The 20,585-nt window shown below is 40.7% G+C and overlaps 2 protein-coding genes across 2 annotated transcripts; both read left to right on the top strand.

Moving 5' to 3' along the window:
• Window positions 1-8,144: 8,144 nt before the first annotated feature.
• LOC133305999 (uncharacterized) lies at window positions 8,145-10,124 on the top strand. The gene has a single exon (XM_061506262.1). The coding sequence runs from the start codon at window positions 8,145-8,147 to the stop codon at window positions 10,122-10,124; it is 1,980 nt and encodes a 659-aa protein (XP_061362246.1).
• A 787-nt stretch (window positions 10,125-10,911) lies between these two features.
• LOC133305997 (uncharacterized) lies at window positions 10,912-12,174 on the top strand. Its single transcript, XM_061506260.1, has one exon. It carries the CDS (start codon window positions 10,912-10,914, stop codon window positions 12,172-12,174), a length of 1,263 nt encoding a protein of 420 aa, XP_061362244.1.
• The last annotated feature ends 8,411 nt before the right edge of the window (window positions 12,175-20,585 follow it).

Here is a 20,585-nt window from a genome sequence, read left to right as displayed (position 1 = left end):
ATGTCATTCGTCCCTGATCCCGGTTGTGTGGTGGGTGGAAATCGAAATTTAATGATCCCCACAGAGGGCGCCAAATGTTCGGGAATGAACATTTATGTCTAGCAGGGTAGCTAGTATTTGTACCTATGGAGCTTATGGTAAAGATGACAGACAATGAGAAGTCCTGCACCTTAGGCCAAAGTCTGATGGTATTAACAATGGGTGTGTGTGAGTCATATGCTTAGTGGATAGGATGTGCTCTGAAGACAAATATGAAGCTTGTAGCCATGGTGGCCAGCCTTGTGAATACTTAAATAAGTTATCAGATGGATCCCTCTCCTTGTTAGTTATAGGGGGTCATATATATATGAAATGCACTAGGAGATTATGCCCCTAATGTGTAGTTTGTAGGTGACTTAATGGTTTCATGCAATGCTTAGTGGATGGTTATTTGTAGTGGATGAAAGTTAGGTGAGAGTGGTGAAATGAGATGCTCCATGTAGTGAGATGCTCATGTTCATTTGATGCGTTAATTAATAACATTTGTTAGATATTTCAAAACTGAAATTGTTCATGCCAACCCAGATTTTCAAGTTTTCATCTGATGCATTAATAATTGCATATGGTAAGTGTTCATCGGATTCATTAATATTAATAATTGTTTGTACGTCCATACTTCAAATTCGTCAAGCTAGCATAAGATGAGACAATATTTCTCGCAATTAGTTTGATCCCAAGCAATTGTCCAAAAGGTTTCCTGCAAACATGTACCATCTGCATAAAAGGAATAAGCTAAGCAGTGATTTATAGAAATGATCATATATTCATAAATCATACCAATTATGAAGTGTTAAATGATACAATATTAATTAAGAAGTGTGAATATGTTCTCTCCCCTTCAAAGAGGAGTGATCATATTTAATAATGTTTTAGTGAATAATTTTATCTTAAAATGCATATTAGCTAACCCCATCCCCCCCCCCCCCCCCCCCAACCCCAACAAAAGAAGAAGCTGATATCATATCGATAGTATTTATAAAATATCATTTAATCCAAAATTATTTAGTATTTTTATATATATCAAAATTAATGTAATATACAATTTTGAAATATTGAAAATAAGAATAATTTGATTATACTCTTAATCTTGCTGAAATTTTATAATATTTGATGAGATGTTATATAGTAAAGTTAGCTCGTATCCATGATAGGGTGAAGTATATTAGTATAAGGGTGGTTTTAGAAGTCATGGTACGGACTAAAGTTTTTGGAGGAGTTATATCATAGGCATATCACAGAAAGGCAGAGAGAGGAGTAATGTGTAAGGGCACAATGATTCTATATTTCAGTAGAATAACAACATGAAAGTTATGGATGCAAAATGCCTCTTCAAATGGTAAAGATATATATATATATATATATATATATATATATATATATATATATATAGGTGGAAAATATTCACTAATAATGAGAAGAGAAGTTATAACCTTTTTGCCCTGCATCAATGTGAGTGAGGCTGTAACCACTACATTTAGAGTGGTGAGCTCTATCGGGGAATGAGAGCTTCTCCATGATAAAATCTATGATCTTACTATAGCAAGGTAGGAAAATGACCCTTTAATGGACCTCTAAGGCCCGAGCTAGCCCATAACATTGGGATGTGACTCATAGGGGTGTAAATAGGTTCAACGTATATAAAATATTTTAGGTCTGACCTTGTCTATTAGTCTGTGTAGCTCAAAATCATAAGTTTGGTTTAGCTTATATTTAAAAAATAAAAGTCTTGACCTAGGTTTTTTAGTCTGTTTAAGCTTATCAGATATTCAATAATTAAAAAAATAATTAAAATAATATTATTTTATTATTCAAAATCATTAAAGTAGTAATTTTATTTAAAATAAATAATATGATATAGACCAGCCTATATAGGCTTATGCTCCCAACATGTAAATAAAAGTCTACGACCTGCTTTCTAAATAGGCTTTTTTAAAAGTCTGGATGTGTTCTAATTGACTATATGTAATAAGTCGAGTTTGACTTGATATTACGGCCCTGTTAGACCGCATGACCCATTTACACCCTTAGCTATGAGGTACATCCAGGATATTTGACACAAACTATTAAGATAATAGATAATTACAATTAATTAATCAGTTGAATCTATAAAAATCAATTCTATATAACATTTTAAAACATTGTAAGAATATTGATTCAGGTACAAAATTACACCAATATAAATTGATTCCTTCCCTAAATATAATAATATTATGTTATCTTTTATATTTGACTATTAATTTTTAAATTAAACATTACGTGCTTTTCAATTTTATTTTTCAACTACATAAAAATCTTACATAATAAATCAAATGTACATTTCCTAACAATATTGACGTGACTTTCTTTTCATATAATAAATTAGATTTGAGGTGGTAATATGGGTTGAATTCAACTAGTCAACCCGTCAAAATGGGACTGGTTGACTTACACATCTCAACCCACCAACCCATCTGAATCCGCCTCACTGGGTTGCGGGTCAAAACGGGTTAGGGGCGAGTCGGCCTGTTGGGTCAATTCTTTATTTTATTTTTTACAATTAGGTAATTTTTTATTTGTCCCTAAACTTTTGTGATACCTAATTTTTTTTATCTTAGTACTCCCTTATAAAAAGTATAGAAAAAAATTATGTATGACAAATGTTATCTATATATAGAAGCAAAAATAAATTACAAAAGAATGTCTGACTGAATATTAGCATTTATTTAGATTTGAGATGAAAAAAATTAAGGGAAGTGTAAAACGAAAATAAGTAATATTATAAAATTCATAAAATATAATTTATTTTATTTTTAAATATTTTTATTTTTTAAGAAGATTGATCCGCCAACCCATCATAAAATAGGATAGGTTGGGCCTTTCAACCCACGTTCATTTTAACAGGATGGGTTGCGACGGGCTGATCTTTCCACCTCTAAATTAGAGATACATTTTCTTAGTTTACGACCTAGTAGTAATTTAATATAATTATTTTCTTATGATTTATTTAAGGGTTTAATTTTTAAAATTTACAATTTATCGTAGATTAGTAAAGTCATGTAATATTAAGTAATATTATAGTTTGAATTATTAATTAATTTTTAAATTATATAAATATCCAAACATAATTTATTTAATAAAATATTTTAATTTAATAGTTAAATTGACCAGATTTTGTAAGCATGAAAAATTACTATACATTATAAATTAACTTAATCTTAGTATATATATATATATATATATATATATATATATATATATATATATATATATATATAAAAATTCAAGTATTAGGTAATCCATCATTGAAGAAAACCACTGTTAATAAGCGAAAAATTATAATTTATAATATATGAGCCAGAAAATATATTTTAACCCAAAACCTAAATGTAATAAGTTTGTGAAAAATTATAATCATTCTCACTTAATTCGTTTTCAATCTATGCAAAACTCGCTGGCACTTAAATCTAATGCAACTTTCACCTCTCCGAAACTGATTTGATTCCATATAGGAAGAAAATAGATTAAACATAATCAAGTTTTGAAATAAAATAAGAGTTTAACCTTTTAATTTTTAATACTATATATTATGGGTAATATATAGTTATAATATAAAAAATTATTTTATTTCTCTTTTAACGTCTGTTTAAGTGATTGAAGAAAAAGAATTTTTTTATATTATAATTATATACTATTGGCAATATAATATTAAAATTTAAGATAACATAATTTATGTCTTTAAAAATTGCAAACCTTTTCCCCATAAAATAAACAATCAAAAAGAGAAAGAATCTGTTGAAAATGTCATCTCTTCCTTTCTCGTTCTGATACCTGACACATGAGTGCAAGCTGTAATAGTTGGGAAATTTTTAATATGTTTCTGGACCATGACAATCCTTCTATTAACAGAGCGATACATGATTTTTTTCCCCCCTCTTTTATCAATCTCTTTTTCATTCTCTCTTCCACCCCACCCAATATCTTGTCAGCCGGGAGTGTCAAAAGTGAAGCCACGAAAAAGCACTATGGGGAACAACACCCTTTCAACCATAGTTATTAAAATCGGACTGACTCAGCCAGGTCGACCCGGAAACTAGTAAACTGGTTATATAATCGGTCCGGTTGAAGCAACGGACCGGTCATGCATCAGAACCGTGCGACCCTGTCCGACTCGGTCGGTTTTCATAAAAATTGGTGACTCGGCCCAGTCTCAAAAAAAAAAATTCCAAATTTTTATTTTTTTCAAAAAAAATCATAATAGTCATATTTCAATATTTTTTTGCTTATTGACTTACATAAGTTATGTACCTACAACACTAATATTATCTCAATTATGTACTATGCATAAAAGTTTGAATTAATTTATAGTTAGAGATGTCGTTTTATGAAGCTAAAGCCTCGTATGACGAGCATTATATTTTTGTTTGCTCTTTTATTTGATAATAATATGTGATTTATTATTTTTTGTATTAAAATATTTGAAATTTTTAATAATTTTATTTAGATATTTGAGTATGTTTATAATTTTTTTAATATAAATTATAAAATTACATATAATTATCGGGTCATACGGTTAAACCAGTGACCCACTGGTTGAACCAGTGACCCAGTACCTTGACCGGATTAATCACCAAGTGAGTTTTAATAACATTACTTTCAACTTCTTAACTCTAGTTTTCCATTTGCACATGCGGAGATGCCCCACATGAGAATTGACTAATTCAACTACCAGTCAAATTGATGAAAATGAACTTATGTCTGTTGATTGGTGGCTTAATTACCTGAATCTCCATGACCAGTAGAGAAGATTTGGGGAAAAAAACTTAGTACTCCCGTTTGCCATTCATTTATCCTAGAATAGGTAGGCGAATTTTTAGATTCTAACAAATTCATCTATGCATTCTGGGATAAATAAATGCAACTTGTAAACATTAAAGTTTTATTGGCAGATTTGAATGATGAACGACCTGTCATTTGATAATAATATATTTATTTATTTTTTTACATTGATAATGAAACAAATGTTGATTTGACATTTAAGTGTATAATGTTAGAAATTAAATTTAATTATGAATGAAAAGTATATATTAATTAGAAATGGTTGAGGTGAGTATCATATGATTGAAAAACGGGGATATTGTTCGTTATGCAACACATAAAACATAGGTGGGATCGTTTCTCATATTGCATGGACTATTTGTCGCATCTAATACAAAAAAAATAGGTGAAATTCCACCTATTTTTTATATGTTGGTTGTGACAAATTATCTCATGCAATATGAGAAATAATATATCCTTGAAAAATATTTAAATTTTGTCATAATATTTGGAATTGAAATATAATATCAAATTCAATTATCGCAATCAGTCTCTTAGCCCATGTCATATGAAGTTTAAGTTTATGATCTATTGTAAAAATGTCATACTCTTTGCTATTAGATCACTCATAATAACTTATTAATTAAAATAAATGGGAATAAAATTTCTAAAGTTACTTTAAAATTTTTTATCTAATATTCATCAAAACGACATAATTTTTGGAGTGAAAGATTAAAAAATTAGAGTGATAAAGACTATTATAATCTTAAAATAGATTAAAATTACAAACACACTATGATTTTCGCCCCAAAACGACGTTGTTTCGGTGAACATTAGACAAATTTTTTTAATGTAACTTAAAAAAAAAAAAACGAACTGATATTTTTTTTCATGTGTACGAGAAAAACATATTCTTAAGACTTAAGCAAACACATAAAAGGTTGTGCTATTTTTTTTTTAATTAAATGGATCCCACATTTTTTTTCTTTCAGCAGAAGACAAAAAATTTCTCCTATAATATAAGAAACTAATATCCCATAATTAAAATCATGAACCCCACAAATTGATATCAAGAAGAAAATCACTCCAACATTGATCTTCTAGAAGAAAGTCCTCAGCATCTACGGTAAATGAAGAAAGCCCCTCATTTGTTGTCCATCATTGTTTCCCACCACTGTTCCCAGCAATTATTGCATTTGTTGTCGGTGTTGTCTCCCTTGTCGTTTTGTCCATGTGCTTGGATACTGCACTGTTTGGCCTTGCTTTGATCTTCGCTAACGAATCTCTTTGTCAACCAGGGCGAAGTTCTAGAGAAAGTTAGAGGTTGAGGCATTATCACAAGATGAGGTTTCACTATTTCCTTATGCTTTGCAATGATATCTTCCTTATGAGAGGATACCCTCCTTCGAATATAGGTATTCCAGTAATTTTTCACATCGTTAAGAGTTCTTCCGGCTTCCAGCAATCAGGACCATCTACATTCACAAACAATTTTGGTAATCGAAGACTACTTTAAGTTGACAGTTAGAATAATGACATAGATACCAATGACTAATTAGGAACGGAGAAAATAGTGTTACTAGACCCAACCCGAATATAAGCGGACATAACTTAAACTAAATTAAGTCAGTTTGGATAAAAAAAAAAAAAAAGACTGGTGTACATATTCTCGTCAGAAGACAAGATTATACCTTGAAGCAACATTAAGATTGTTTTTTGTGATTAAAAGGTTACGAAGAAACAGTCTTTTTGAAAAAAATATAAGAATAAGGCTACATACAATGACCTCATCCCTACCCTCAAGTTGGGAGTTATGTGGAGTGAGCTTTGCCTTTTATACATATATTTTTTGGATATAATGGTGGTATTGAGATTTGAATCTGTTCTGGATGGCCCAAGTACTAAAGTGGTCCAACTATCCAGGCCCAATACTGGGCGTGAACCCGCGTCAGCCCTAAGGGCTGACATGGACCCCCTAAACCCCCAACGTAGCAGCAGGTCCAAGACATACACCAAAATGTCCTATCTTGGAACGCTAGCCAACGAGGGCGACTACCACAGACACCGCAAAGGGAAACTCCCCCTTTGCCCGCTGCTGACACCGCCAAAACACAGAGGGCGCAGCACTGCCACAATGACAGCGCCAGCACGCCTAACACTGCATCATGGGAGTAAATCCCAAGGAGAGTTGACCTCCCCCTCACCAACCCACACCATTTTCCCTATAAATAGCCCCCATGGGCACACCTTACAGGTATCTTATGTATCGTTATATTGCCCATTTACTTGAGTCATATCATCCTTTTTCTTATTATCTATTCACTGCTTATGCTTGGCTGTATACTTCTTAGTCTGGTCTGTATCAGTGCTAAGGGTATTATCCATACATTGACTCATCCCCATCGGGAACATAGTGGGCTTATAGATCTCATCGGTACATTGGCGCCGTCTGTGGGAATCTATAAACTTCTATTCCCATTCTCCTACCAAAGATCCACAAGACGTGTTTTACGTTTTGGTAACAAACATGGTTGTCACAACCAGAAGAGCGGAACAAACCAGGGTCGTTACTCCTTACGGTCATGTACAAACAATACATTCAAATTCCCCACCATCGATGCATTCAGCCCCAGCCGAGAGACCCCCCGGCGAGATACTCCAACCAGTATTACAATCCGTCCGTCCACAAATGCAAGCAGTTGAACCCAGAGTAGCACAGTTGAACTATCGCGCACCTATGCGTGAAATGCAAGGGGAAAACTTGGTACAAGACCAACCCCCGCCCCCAGGAGTTCGTTTTGGAATGCCTTTCCACACTACTGCCCCCCAGTCATTCCCATCCCATGAGCCCATCGTCCACTACCAGCCCAAAGTCTACCAGTAGCCATGCACAACGATTACCGAGCGCCGATGGTCACCCCGTTCTCTATGGGACCATACACCCCTTTCCCTCAACATTACCTAACTGGTTTTCCTTTCCATGGTTACGCTGCCCAACCCCAGAATCCGGCCATCCCACTACACCAAGTGTCCTATCAAAACCAGGGTCAACTACCATATGTCGCCCAACAGCCTTTCAATCACGCCCCGACCTCTCCTACTCTGTTGAAGCCCCTCAACCACAAACAGACCGGCCCGCCCGAAACAACAATATACGAGTCACGCCAGCTCATACGTCAGGGCGCAACAAACCCTTGAATGATATTCTCCGGTTAACTCCCACACCCCTTGGTTTTAAAGGACCCTCCAATATCGCCACATATGTCGGAGATGCCGATCCTTTTGAGTGGATCCAAAAATTTGAGGCAGCAATGACTCTCCATGATGAAACAGACCTCCTCATGTGCAGGACCTTCCCCACGCTACTTGGGGGGCGAGCTTTAACATGGTACACCACCCTACCGACTGGTAGTATCGCTTCATGGGACGAGTTAGCGAGCAAGTTTCAGTCTCACTTTGCAACCAGTCGCCCTGTGCCAAAATCTGTCCACTCTCTAGAAAAAATACGCCAACAGCCGGGCGAGTCCCTCAGGTCCTTTTTAGACCGCTTTGATAAAGAGGCCCTGCAGGTACAAGGCATGGACCCAAAAGTACAGGTACATATACTTCTTTCGGGCTTGCGACAGGGTGCGTTCGCGTACGAACTTTCCTGCCATGAAATCATTGACCTGGAAGAAGTCAAGAAGGTGGCCCAGGAGTACATGCGAATCGAAGAGTACAAAGGAAGCCGAGTTGATGACGCCCACAGTCAAGAAAAGGCGGTCAGTAAACAGAAGAACCAAATGGAAGAAAGTAAGAAAGGAAACAAACCAGCCAAATATTCAAACCTCCCTTCTGGGCGCGACATATCAGGTCGTCAGACACACGCCGTCCTACAAACGGAATATAAGGAAGAATCTAAGAGCACCCCGCAGCCTCAGAACCCGCCTAAAGAAAACGTCATGTACTGCAAGTTCCATCGCAGCAACGGTCATAACACTGAGCAATGCAGGCACCTCAAAGACGAGATTGATAAACTCATCAAAAGCGGAGCGCAGAGGCGAGGAGGAGACGGTCCACGCCCTTCTGGAACAAGAAGGCGATATCGCGAGCGCAGCAAATCGCCTAAAAGAAGAAGAACGAATCAATCTGGCTCCAGACCCTTCTACAACCGTGACAGGAGAGAAGATTCCCCCAGGAATCGCAGAGCGCAAGCAAGCCCAAACCGCAGAGGGAGGCGTGAAGAAGTGGAAGAAAACTCAGCCGCGGTAAAGAACGGAGTGATAAACATGATATCAGGCGGACTGAGCGGAGGAGGAGAAACGGCGAACGCCAGAAAGAAACACTTGAAGCAGTGTCTGGCGGTTGTTGGCAGAGTCATTAGCAAAGTAAAGAACAACCCTGGCCCAACCAGGCCTCAAATTGTTTGGGACAACAGCGATTTGGGCGATATCCTCCCAGGACATGACGATTCACTCGTCATTCAAGCAATAATCGCCAACTTGGGCGTGAATCGCGTTTTTATTGACCACGGCAGCTCAGCCGACATTTTGTTTTTACCATGCTTTAAAGCATTAGGGTTTACTGTTAATAGTTTAACTCCTGTTACAGATGAACTCTCAGGTTTCAATGCTACCACCACAAAGCCACTGGGAGTGATTACCTTGCGACTTTCCCTTGGAACGCCGCCCACCTCACGATCAGCAGACATCCAGTTTTTGGTGCTCGACACCCCATCAGCTTATAACGCCATTCTTGGTAGAAGGATGTTCGCTGCCTTCGAGGCAAGCATCTCGCACCCCCACTTGGCAATGAAGTTTGTTTCCCGGGATAACAAAGTCGCCACGGTACGGGGAGATCAGACGATAGCCCGAAGCTGCTACAACATATCCTTGAGGCCAATGGCCAAAGCTAGTTTCTATAATGAAATGGCGCCCAAACAGAGGGTGACATCGCCAGCCGAAAGAAATCCAGGCGAGGAGACAAAGGAGCGTGACCAATGTTTTTTGGTAGAATTTGATGCCAGGGATGATCCGCGCGTGGAGCATGACAGACCCACGCCTGATGGGGCGTTAGAACATGTTGTATTAGGCGATGCAGATCATCAAATGACAACTATCGGGGCCACCATCGACCCCAAAATGAAATGCAAGTTGCTCAAAGATAACAAAGATTTGTTCGCATGGAAACCTTCTGACATGCCGGGTATCAATCCAGACGTTTGCTGCCACCATTTGTCGGTGGATCCCAAAGCCAAGCCAGTCGCCCAGAAAAAAGAGGAAATTCGGTCTCGACCGCCAGAGGGTGATTGATGAAGAAGTCAAAAGGCTCCACGCCGCCGGGTTCATCAGGGAAATCAAGTACACAACTTGGTTATCCAACCCAGTATTGGTTAAAAAACCAAACAGCGCATGTAGAATGTGCGTTGACTACACCGACCTAAACAAAGTCTGCCCAAAGGATGCTTACCCTTTTCCTAGCATTGATCAGTTGGTCGACAACGCATCCGTATTCAAAATGCTGTCATTCATGGACGCATATTCTGGTTATAATCAGATTCCGCTGCTTGAAGAAGACCAAGACAAAACGACGTTCATCACTCATAACGCCAATTACTGTTATACAATGATGCCCTTCGGTCTAGAGAATGCTGGGGCCACTTACCAAAGGATGATGAATGAAGTATTCAGAGAACTGATTGGCAATTGCATCGAAGTATACATCGATGACATGATCGCTAAATCAAGAACGTCGGAACAACATTTGATTGACCTTTAAGACATATTTGAAAGACTCAGAAAATTCAACATGCGCTTGAATCCCAGCAAATGCGCCTTCGGCGTTCCCGCAGGCAAATTCCTAGGCTTTATGCTCACTGAGCGAGGCATTGAGGTCAATCCTGACAAATGAAAAGCGGTGATTGAAATGCGAAGCCCGCAAACAATCAAGGAAGTTCAGCAACTGACGGGAAGGTTAGTAGCTCTCACTCATTTTTTGGCCAATTCGGCTCACAAGTCGCTCCCTCTTTTTAGCCTACTCCAAAAAGGAGTCGCCTTTCGGTTGTCAGAAGAATGTGAGAACGCCTTCCAGGAATTCAAAATGGCGCTCTCTTGCCCACCGGTACTTGCCAAACCAGACAATGGAGAAATGTCGTATTTGTATCTCGCCGTAGGTACCGAGGCGATCAGTGCAGCCCTTGTCAAAGAATCAAAAGAAGGACGAAAGCCTGTCTATTTCATTAGCAAGGTTCTACAAGGAGCAGAGCTTCGATACCAACAGGTGGAAAAGGTAGCTTTAACGCTTATCTTTGTCGCGCGGCGATTAAGACCGTACTTCCAGTGCCATCCAATCACCGTCAGGACCAACCAACCAATTCGCCAAGTCCTGCACAAACCTGACTTGGCTGGAAGGATGATGTCTTGGGCGATCGAGCTGTCCGAGTATCAAATCACCTATGAGCCTAGAACCGCCATCAAGGCTCAAGCACTCACTAACTTCATTGCAGAAATGACACAACTTTCCCCGCCCAAGAACCAAGCCATGATAACGCCGTTATCAGAAGTGTGGAAACTATACGTAGATGGCTCGTCAAACGCCAAAGGCTCCGGTGCAGGGATGATAATAGAAAATCCGGATGGCGTGGCTGTCGAACATTCTTTGTCATTTGATTTCAACACCACAAATAACCAGGCAGAATATGAGGCCATGATAGCTGGTCTGATCCAAGCAAAGGAAATGGGGGCCGAACGCCTCAAAGTCTTTAGTGACTCCCAACTGGTGACATTTCAGATCTCTGGCGAGTACCAAGCCAAAGGACCACTGATGTGCAAATACTTAGAAAAAGTCAGAGAGCTAATTGGAGGTTTTGAAAGTGTTGAGGTAGAACATATCTGGCGTACTGAAAACACCCGGGCGGACGTTCTTTCCAAGCTGGCAAGCACTAAAAGCCCAGGAAACAACCGTTCTATAGTCCAGCAGAGTATGCCAAACCCATGCATAGTCATGAGTATCTCAGAGGCAGCCCCTGAAGCCACTGAAGAAACCTGGATCACGCCCATTGTCAATTATTTAGCTGAAGGGGTCGTGCCTCTCGACCAAAAAGATGCTAGAAAGATAATTCGCAGAAGCGCCCACTTCTGCATAGTACAAGGGCGGTTGTACAAGCAACGACTTTCAACCCCACTCCTGAAATGTTTAAATCCCACTGATGTTCCATACGTGTTAGAAGAAATCCATGAAGGAATCAACGACCATCACATGGGCGGTCACTCACTAGCAAAGAAGGCGTTGAGAGCTGGATTTTATTGGCCAACCATGGAACGTGACGCCTATGAACACGTCAAAAAGTGTGAAAAATGTTAGAAGTTCGCCGACATACACAGAGCACCGCCAGAAGAGTTAACATCAATCACCTCACCATGGCCCTTCTACAAGTGGGGCATCGACATTCTGGGTTCTTTCCCTATGGCAGCTGGGCAGGTTCAATGGCTGATTGTCACTATTGACTATTTTACCAAGTGGGTAGAAGCAGAACCCTTGGCGACTATAACATCTCAAAAAGCAAGAAGGTTCTTCTGGAGAAGCATCGTTTACCGTTTTGGCATTCCCGGGGAAGTCATCACGGATAACGACACTCAATTCACCGATGCCAAATTCTGCGAATTAATGAGCAGTCTGCACATACGACACCACTTTGCTGCCGTAGAACACCCACAATCCAACGGTTTGGTAGAATCAGCCAACAAAATGCTGGGGAAAGGAATTAAAAAGAAACTAGAAGCACACAAAGGGGCTTGGATTGACAACCTTGACAACGTCCTATGGGGGTACAGGACGACCGCCCAGTCATCCACAAAAGAAACTCCGTTCAGGCTGACTTACGACACTGAAGTCATGATCCCAGTAGAAATTGGTGAACCCTCCTGGCGGCGAGAGCACGTAACCGAGATCGACAACACCCAAAATTTGAAAGAAGCACTAGACCTGCTAGACGAACTCAGAAGGTCTGCCGCTGAGTCTGATCTCCATTCAAAAGAAAAATCAGCTACTTACTACAATAAGAAGGTCATCCCCCGGAGTTTTCAAGAAAAAGATTTGGTGCTTCGAAGAGCAGACGTAGGAAACAAAAACGCTCGCGAAGGAAAGCTCGCCCCAACATGGGAAGGACCTTACAGGGTAATCAACAAGCTAGGTCATGGAGCCTACTCCCTGGAAACACTAGAAGGAAAGGCGCTACCGAGGGCTTGGAACACCGATAAGCTCAAAAAATATTATAGTTGAGTTATCATGTAACAACTCCTGCACTCGTTTCCTTTCCTAGGCTTTTATCCCAAAAAGGGTTTTGCTGGGAAAATTTTTTAACGAGGCAGAGTTTTGAGCTTTCAATAAAAAATCGCCAATTCAATTTAACACTGTCAAATATTGTGACCAACTACGGGACGGTTCTCACCCCCGCCATAGTCGGACTGGGATGGTTCTCACCCCCAGCCAACGCCCAACTACGGGACGGTTCTCACCCCCGCCATAGTTGGACTGGGATGGTTCTCACCCCCAGCCAACGCCCAACTACGGGACGGTTCTCACCCCCGCCATAGTTGGACTGGGATGGTTCTCACCCCCAGCCAACGCCCAACTACGGGACGGTTCTCACCCCCGCCATAGTTGGACTGGGATGGTTCTCACCCCCAGCCAACGCTCAACTACGGGACGGTTCTCACCCCGCCATAGTTGGACTGGGATGGTTCTCACCCCCACCCAACGCCCAACTACGGGACGGTTCTCACCCCCGCCACAGTTGGACTGGGATGGTTCTCACCCTCAGCCAACGCTCAACTACGGGACGGTTCTCACCCCCGCCACAGTTGGACTGAGATGGTTCTCACCCCCAGCCAACGCCCAACTACGGGACGGTTGTCACCCCCGCCATAGTTGGACTCAGATGGTTCCCACCCCCAGCCAACGCCCAAATGCGGGACGGTTCTCACCCCCGCCATAGTTGGACTGAGATGGTTCTCATCCACGGTCAACGGCCACCAGACTAAATAAACATCCATATGCAAGTTTAGAATATAAAGCAAGAAAGGAAAGGAAATTCATTTGATGCGTGATCGACACAAAAGAAGGAAAGGGTTACAAAGCCGTGGTTGACATGCCAACCACAGGCTTAAAGTGAAGAAAAGCTAAGAACCTAAGTTTGTATTAACAGCAACCGTTTCGGCATCTAATGCGCGATCATTCCCGCTATCCACAACGGCGTGAGCATCCTCCGCTTGTTCTGACACGACCGCGTTAATGACTCCACCTCCACTCGCAACCCCAGAGTCAACCAAGATCCCAGTAACAGTTTCCGTTTGCACGCCACGCCCAGCATTATCACTCTCGTGATCATCATCACTGTCAGCATCTGTGGGTGGAAGAACCCCCCTGGCACCTTCGTCATCATCAGTTTCAGGCGCTGCTTCAACCACTCTAATGGCGCCACCGTCAAGGCGTTGTATAATCTTGTCATCCTCTACCTCATAGTCGGGAGTGAGCCCAGTCAAGTCAGCCCCAGGATATCTGACACCGACCTGCCGTAGGGCGTTGTTAAAAGAATGATACATCAGGTTAGCCAGAGCCTCCTCCAATTTCTCCACCTCCCCCTTGACTTTGTTGAAATCCTCATCTTTGGCATGAAGACTCCCTTGCACAGCAAACAAATCGGCAGATAGTTGATCCTTCTCAGTCTGAAGGGCTTCCTTCTCCCTCTTAATGCTGACCAATGCCTTACGTTGATCATCTCTCTCATCAGAAAACTGCTTGGCGTCTCCTTTCGCCTTCTCCAGCCGCTCAGACAATGACTGGATAGAAGTTTTCTTGTCAGCAATATCCTTACCAAGACGCCCCACCTCAGCAGTAAGGCCCTCCACCCGTCGCCAAAATTCGTCAAGGCGACCCTCTTGCAAGGAACATTGTTCATCGACCGCAAGAGCGATCTCCTGCATCCCTAAGATGCGACCAATCACAACTTGGGCGCAATCCATCAACTGCTTACGATCAAGGCCGGGGGGGGGGGGGGGGGCGGCCACCATCTCAGGACGCTCAATGTTCGAAAATCCGGTACCAAGGTCCCTTTCTGACAAAGTAAGGGCCCTGCCAACAGGAAATACAGCAGTAAAAGCAGGGGAACCCTCAACCCTCGGGCTCATTCGAGGCTGGTCATCAAATTGCCCACCCTCTGAAGGTTCGCGGCGTGTGGACTTCGAAGCTCAAGGCGGTGTCAAACTTGCATCCGCACCACGCTTCACACCAGAACCACCTGGGGCAAACGACCCAGATCCCGGCGTTGACTCGCTCGCCAAATAATTACCAGCCACGCCCGGGGGATCCCTAATGATAGGACGATTGATCCTTTTCTGCAGTTCGCCCGCAGGAATGTCAGCAGCTGAATGAACCTTATTCTTCTTAACCTTGTTTTCCTGAGCCTTTCCCTTCCCAGTATCCTTTGGAACAGGGACAGGCGGAGCTTGAGGAACCGCGCCCTTTCTGGCTTTCACCTTAGCAGCCGCCTCGCGTGCAAGCTTCAACATATCCGTCGCCATACTCCCAACTGTAAACAGTAAGTAAAAGTTAGAAGAAATCAAGTAGTAAAGACAGGCGTCAATAGAAATAAGAAAGGTCATCACAAACGCAAGAAAATCAGAACGCCATCACACCTCCATGGCACAACACCTGCTTCAACGGCCACCGGTCAAGGCTTTCCTTTACTTCAACAAACCAACTAACCATCATCACTTCCTCAGGAGTCAAATTTCCAAACGCAGTAGAATACTAACCAGCGGGCGTCTCATAATGGTTTCTAGCCCAATACAAGGGAAACATGCACTCCCTGCTCTCCCGATCTACAAAAAAGGAAGTTCCCCCTCGCCCAACATTGGTTCAATCCAGAAAAAAGTTCGTGTCCAGTTTTTATACGAGTTGGCGTACTGGGCAAATATCAATCCTACTGTGTTTCCCGCCTTTAGTGAAACCCAACCAAGCTTTTTCTTTGAAGGGGATACCTGGAAGCAATAAAAGAATAATCATACGGAGTACGTCATGTCAAAGTATTGGCATATGCTCTCAAAGACCCGAACAAACGCCCAAGTGTTCGGATGTAGTTGAGATGGCACAACCTGCAAGTGGGAGAGTACTCCCATCTCAAATTCAGTCAGCGGAAACCTCACTTTATGATCCGTAAAATGAGTCTTATATACCATGAACCGCCACCGAGATCTCGCCGCAGTTTGAGGTTTGTCACAAGCCCGACGATCGCTACTGACCGCGAAGGGTTGCCACTTCTCCTCATCTACACCATTTGCAGTGATGACAAAGCTAGATTCAGATTGGTAGAGGCAACACAAAGAATCATGGTCAGCATAACTCGATGACGCATTACCTACCGCCAGGTCAACCCAATTCCTCGCCTCAAGACAGTCGACCGACCGGTTAGTCGCCATAAGTCAAGAAAGTACCTTCAAACCCTACCTGGGAGCGACAAACACACAATCAATCCTCAATACCTCTCAAATGTCAAAAATACCACTGCAAAGAAAAGAGAGTTCCCATCTCACCCTATCCCTCACTCCTATGAACGTCAACACCCTCCTTACCAACTACTACAAGAAAAAATAGCTCAAACACTAACAACTTACCATCAGATTCTGATGTTTCCGAAGAGCTTGAAGAATAAAAATCTGAGTAGCTTAAAGAAGAAGGCCACCAAGCAGGTAGTATCTTATAAAGCCCCAAGTCTTCATGTATGGCATCCCACACACCATACTTCACAAGTCGCCCGTCTTCTGGGTGAAATCTACCCAGTCGATTGTCTGTAGATTCGTCATATTTACGGCGATGAAAGGACTGAGATATGTTTGGAATATGGCCCCGCGAAGCGCTCAAAGCAACAGAGGAATCAATAGTCGGACGGGAAGGCTTATAGTAATACTCTATGGGGCGATTTTGTGAGAGGCGGTTAATAGAAGACAAAGGTTGAACAAGTCGCCCTATATCGAGAGCGGAACGCCGCGAAACGCGGCGATATGAACCTCCCTTTTGTCCGTGGGTACGAACAGAAGACCTTGAACCACGACGATGGGATGGGCGAGTCCTCACCCCTCAACTGAAACTCCCAGACCGTCGCCCCTCAGATCTGGCAGAATGACGTCTACCAGACCCAGAAACGGACTCACCACCTGGCACCTGACCATCACCACGCGGTCGAGATCCAAATGCTTCACCCAGATAGGGAAGCACAGGTCCTATAGCCCGTTCAGGCAAGAGACTCTGAATCTCTTCTTCAGAAAAACCCAGAAGTTCAGGAATTCTACCATGGGGCAACGACTCTACCCCAGGAACTAAAGAACGATAAGAGGGAAAGCACCTTGCTTAGCAAGATACTCCTGCATAGCGGGCCCCACCGTACAGCCTTCGAGTGAGTCGAAGGCTTCATCAAACTCTTCCTCTTTAACCTCAACTTCCAACTCCTGTAAACCCAACCCAGGAACGTCCATGATTGTACTATGCCCAGGAAAAGAAGAGGAGAAATTGTACAGAAAGAAGCACAAAGGAGAAAAAGAGTGAGACATTGTACCTGAGGTAAATGCAGACACTGAAGAAAAGAAGACCGGCTCGGACGTTATGGCAAGGAGAGAAGAGCACAATGTGCTTGTGGAAAATAAACCCCCCCTTTTTAAAGAGGAAGCAAACACTCAGCCCTTTGATATTCCAACCGTTGGATGTCATAACCGTCAGTTAAGGGACAGTCAAGATAAGGGGCCTATAGGTAACTTCAAGGAGATAAGACACCCCTCACGTCACATTAATGCGACGTGCCTTCAAGAACAGATGCGTGCAAAGATCAACAATTCATCATTATAATTCCTCGAAATTCGGAAAGACAACTCCCGTGTTAGGAAGGTGAAATACCCTATGTATCCCTGGAAGAGCAAGAGACAAAACGGTTGATGTCACCGCACCAAACAAAGACGCCCAAGATCCGTCAAATGGGCGACACCAACCTGGAGACGCCCAATAATTGTGACTCGATTCCAATATAAGTCTACCCGTACTATTCTCAAGAGGCACCGAGAAGGTGCGAATGGGCGACACCAACCTGAACGCCTAACAGTCGCGACTTAGCGACCGCACAAGTCTACTACAATATTTAGGCAACGATTAATCATTGTAATCACCAGAAAGGTAGCGCCCAAAGACTACAACTTGGCACCAAACTACGCTTGCTACCAAGCTGGGGGGCTCCTGTTCCGGATGGCCCAAGTACTAAAGTGGCCCAACTATCCAGGCCCAATACCGGGCGTGACCCCGCGTCAGCCCTAAGGGCTGACATGGACCCACTCAACCCCCAACGTAGCAGCAGGTCCAAGACATACACCAAAATGTCCCATCTTGGAACGCTAGCCATCGAAGGCGACTACCACAGACACCGCAAAGGGAAACTCCCCCTTTGCCCGGTGCTGACACCGCCAGTATACAGAGGGCGCAACACTGCCACAATGATAGCCCCAGCACGCCTAACACTTCATCATGGGAGTAAATCCCAAGGAGAGTTGACCCCCCCTCACCAACCCACACCATTTCCCCTATAAATAACCCCCATGGGCACACCTTACAGGTATCTTATGTATCGTTATATTGCCCATTTACTTGAGTCATATCATTCTTTTGCTTATTATCTATTCACTGCTTACGCTTGGCTTTATACTTCTTAGCCTGGTCTGTATCAGTGCTAAAGGTATTATCCATACATTGACTCATCCCATCGGGAACATAGTGGGCTTATAGATCTCATCGGTACAAACAGTATGCAAATAATTGAAAGCGATAATGCGTAGTTTAAAGAAAAATTTCTAGCGTTGGCCAATAATCTCATTCATTCTTGGTTGATACATTGGAAGAAAAGAATGCCAGTTCAATAGTCTCACAAACAGTGACAACTGACAATGGGCAGTAAAATTAAAAAATAAAAAATAAATAAATTTAAAGAAAAAAGATGGCGACCAAATTCAAGAAAATAATTCACGAGTCACAATCTATGTTGCATCGACACTGACATGGAATACTGAATACGACACGACACACCGACATGTTAATTCTATAAAATGTCATATTTTGACACGTTGGGACACGTTTTAATATTAAATAATATTTTTAATATATATACTATAATTTATATTTAATATATATAACAACCCATAACAAGTCATATAACCAATCAAATATTCAAATTTCACAATATAAATATAAACAAAAATAAATTTATCTTATCTTATTAATTTTTCATGTCAAATTTTATAACAGAAAAAATATGATTTATAAATTATTTTTTTATGTTTAGTTAATAAATCAAAATTAAGACCTAAAAAAAACGTGTCCGAGCGTTGACTGTGTGTCAGAAAAAGTCGACTGCGTGTCAGAAAAATGTGTCGGAACGTATCGGAGAGTTGACCACATGTCCCAAAATGTTGACTGCATGTCAGACGCATGTCGGAGTGTGTCAGTATTCGACATGCAACTTTTACAAAATTCAACGTGTTCGTGCTTCGTTGGTCACAATCTATATCTACGTGCACTCACTAATAACAGGTTAACTCTCTCCAATTTTGACGGGCTAAAAACATTGCGGGATGGGTTGACCAGTTTTTGCCAAGTCTATATAAAAGAGTAACATACCTTGTTCAATAATTTTTTTTAATATTTGAATAGGTATAAGATATTGTGCTTTTATATATATATATATATATATATATATATATATATATATATATATATATCTACTCTACTTATTCATCTAACTTTCACAATTTTTTTCTACTTCCAAAATTCTGATCTAATAATACTGGAAATAAATAAGCAAAGTAGACACGAAAAAAATATATCATATTCTTCATAATAAAGGACTAGTTTTTTTTTTTAGTACATAGAAAAGGCAAGGCCAAAGAAAAAACTACAAAATAGAGGGAACATGATCCAGATCAGCAGGAACTACAAGAAGCACCACAAAATCGTCTCCTAAAGAGAGGGACTTCTTAATAAAGGATTAACTTTTCTTCCATTAGAATTGTCAATAGTTTCATTCATAAATAATAATTAATGTAACAAAGTTTAACAAATTCACATTAAAAAATAAAAAAAGATTGACAAATTTGATGATTTACTAAAAAGTTTAAAATTCCTAAAGTAGTCAAAGAGAAAAACTTACGTATAAAATTCGCGACAAATTAATTTATAATTACAGTTATTGTAAAGTAAAAAGTTTATACAAACTCATTGACATAGGGATTCATCTATTTATCACCGATACTTCAAAAAATATGAAGTATCATGTTTGATACTTCTCAACACCCCGACACTCTCCGACTCTTTGACACGTTTTGACATTTATAATATTAGAAATTTCATTACATATCAATAGAAAAATTATCGATATTTTACCAAACTGATAAAATAAAATAAAAAATAGATACGAAATAAATCTCACTGGAGTGTATAAGAGATTTTCAATTTGAAAATATAATAGTAAATATTTATATCTTATATTTTTTTTTTTTACAAAATTGATGGGTATTATAAATTTAGTTTTATTTTTTTATTAGACTATTGAATATTAAATACAATATACACTACATATATTAAAAATATTATTTAATATCAAAATATGTTCTAATATATTAAAATATATCATTTTTTTAGAATTAATGTATCAAAATGTCGTATCATGTTATATCTCGTATCTC

This window comes from Gastrolobium bilobum, unplaced genomic scaffold, assembly GCF_033153095.1.
Source record: "Gastrolobium bilobum isolate Gb01-03AN ecotype WA unplaced genomic scaffold, APGP_CSIRO_Gbil_v1 utg36576, whole genome shotgun sequence".
NCBI classification, from domain to species: Eukaryota; Viridiplantae; Streptophyta; class Magnoliopsida; order Fabales; family Fabaceae; genus Gastrolobium; species Gastrolobium bilobum.
Note: the sequence above shows the minus strand (reverse complement) of the source record. Positions and strands in the feature narration are given on the sequence as shown.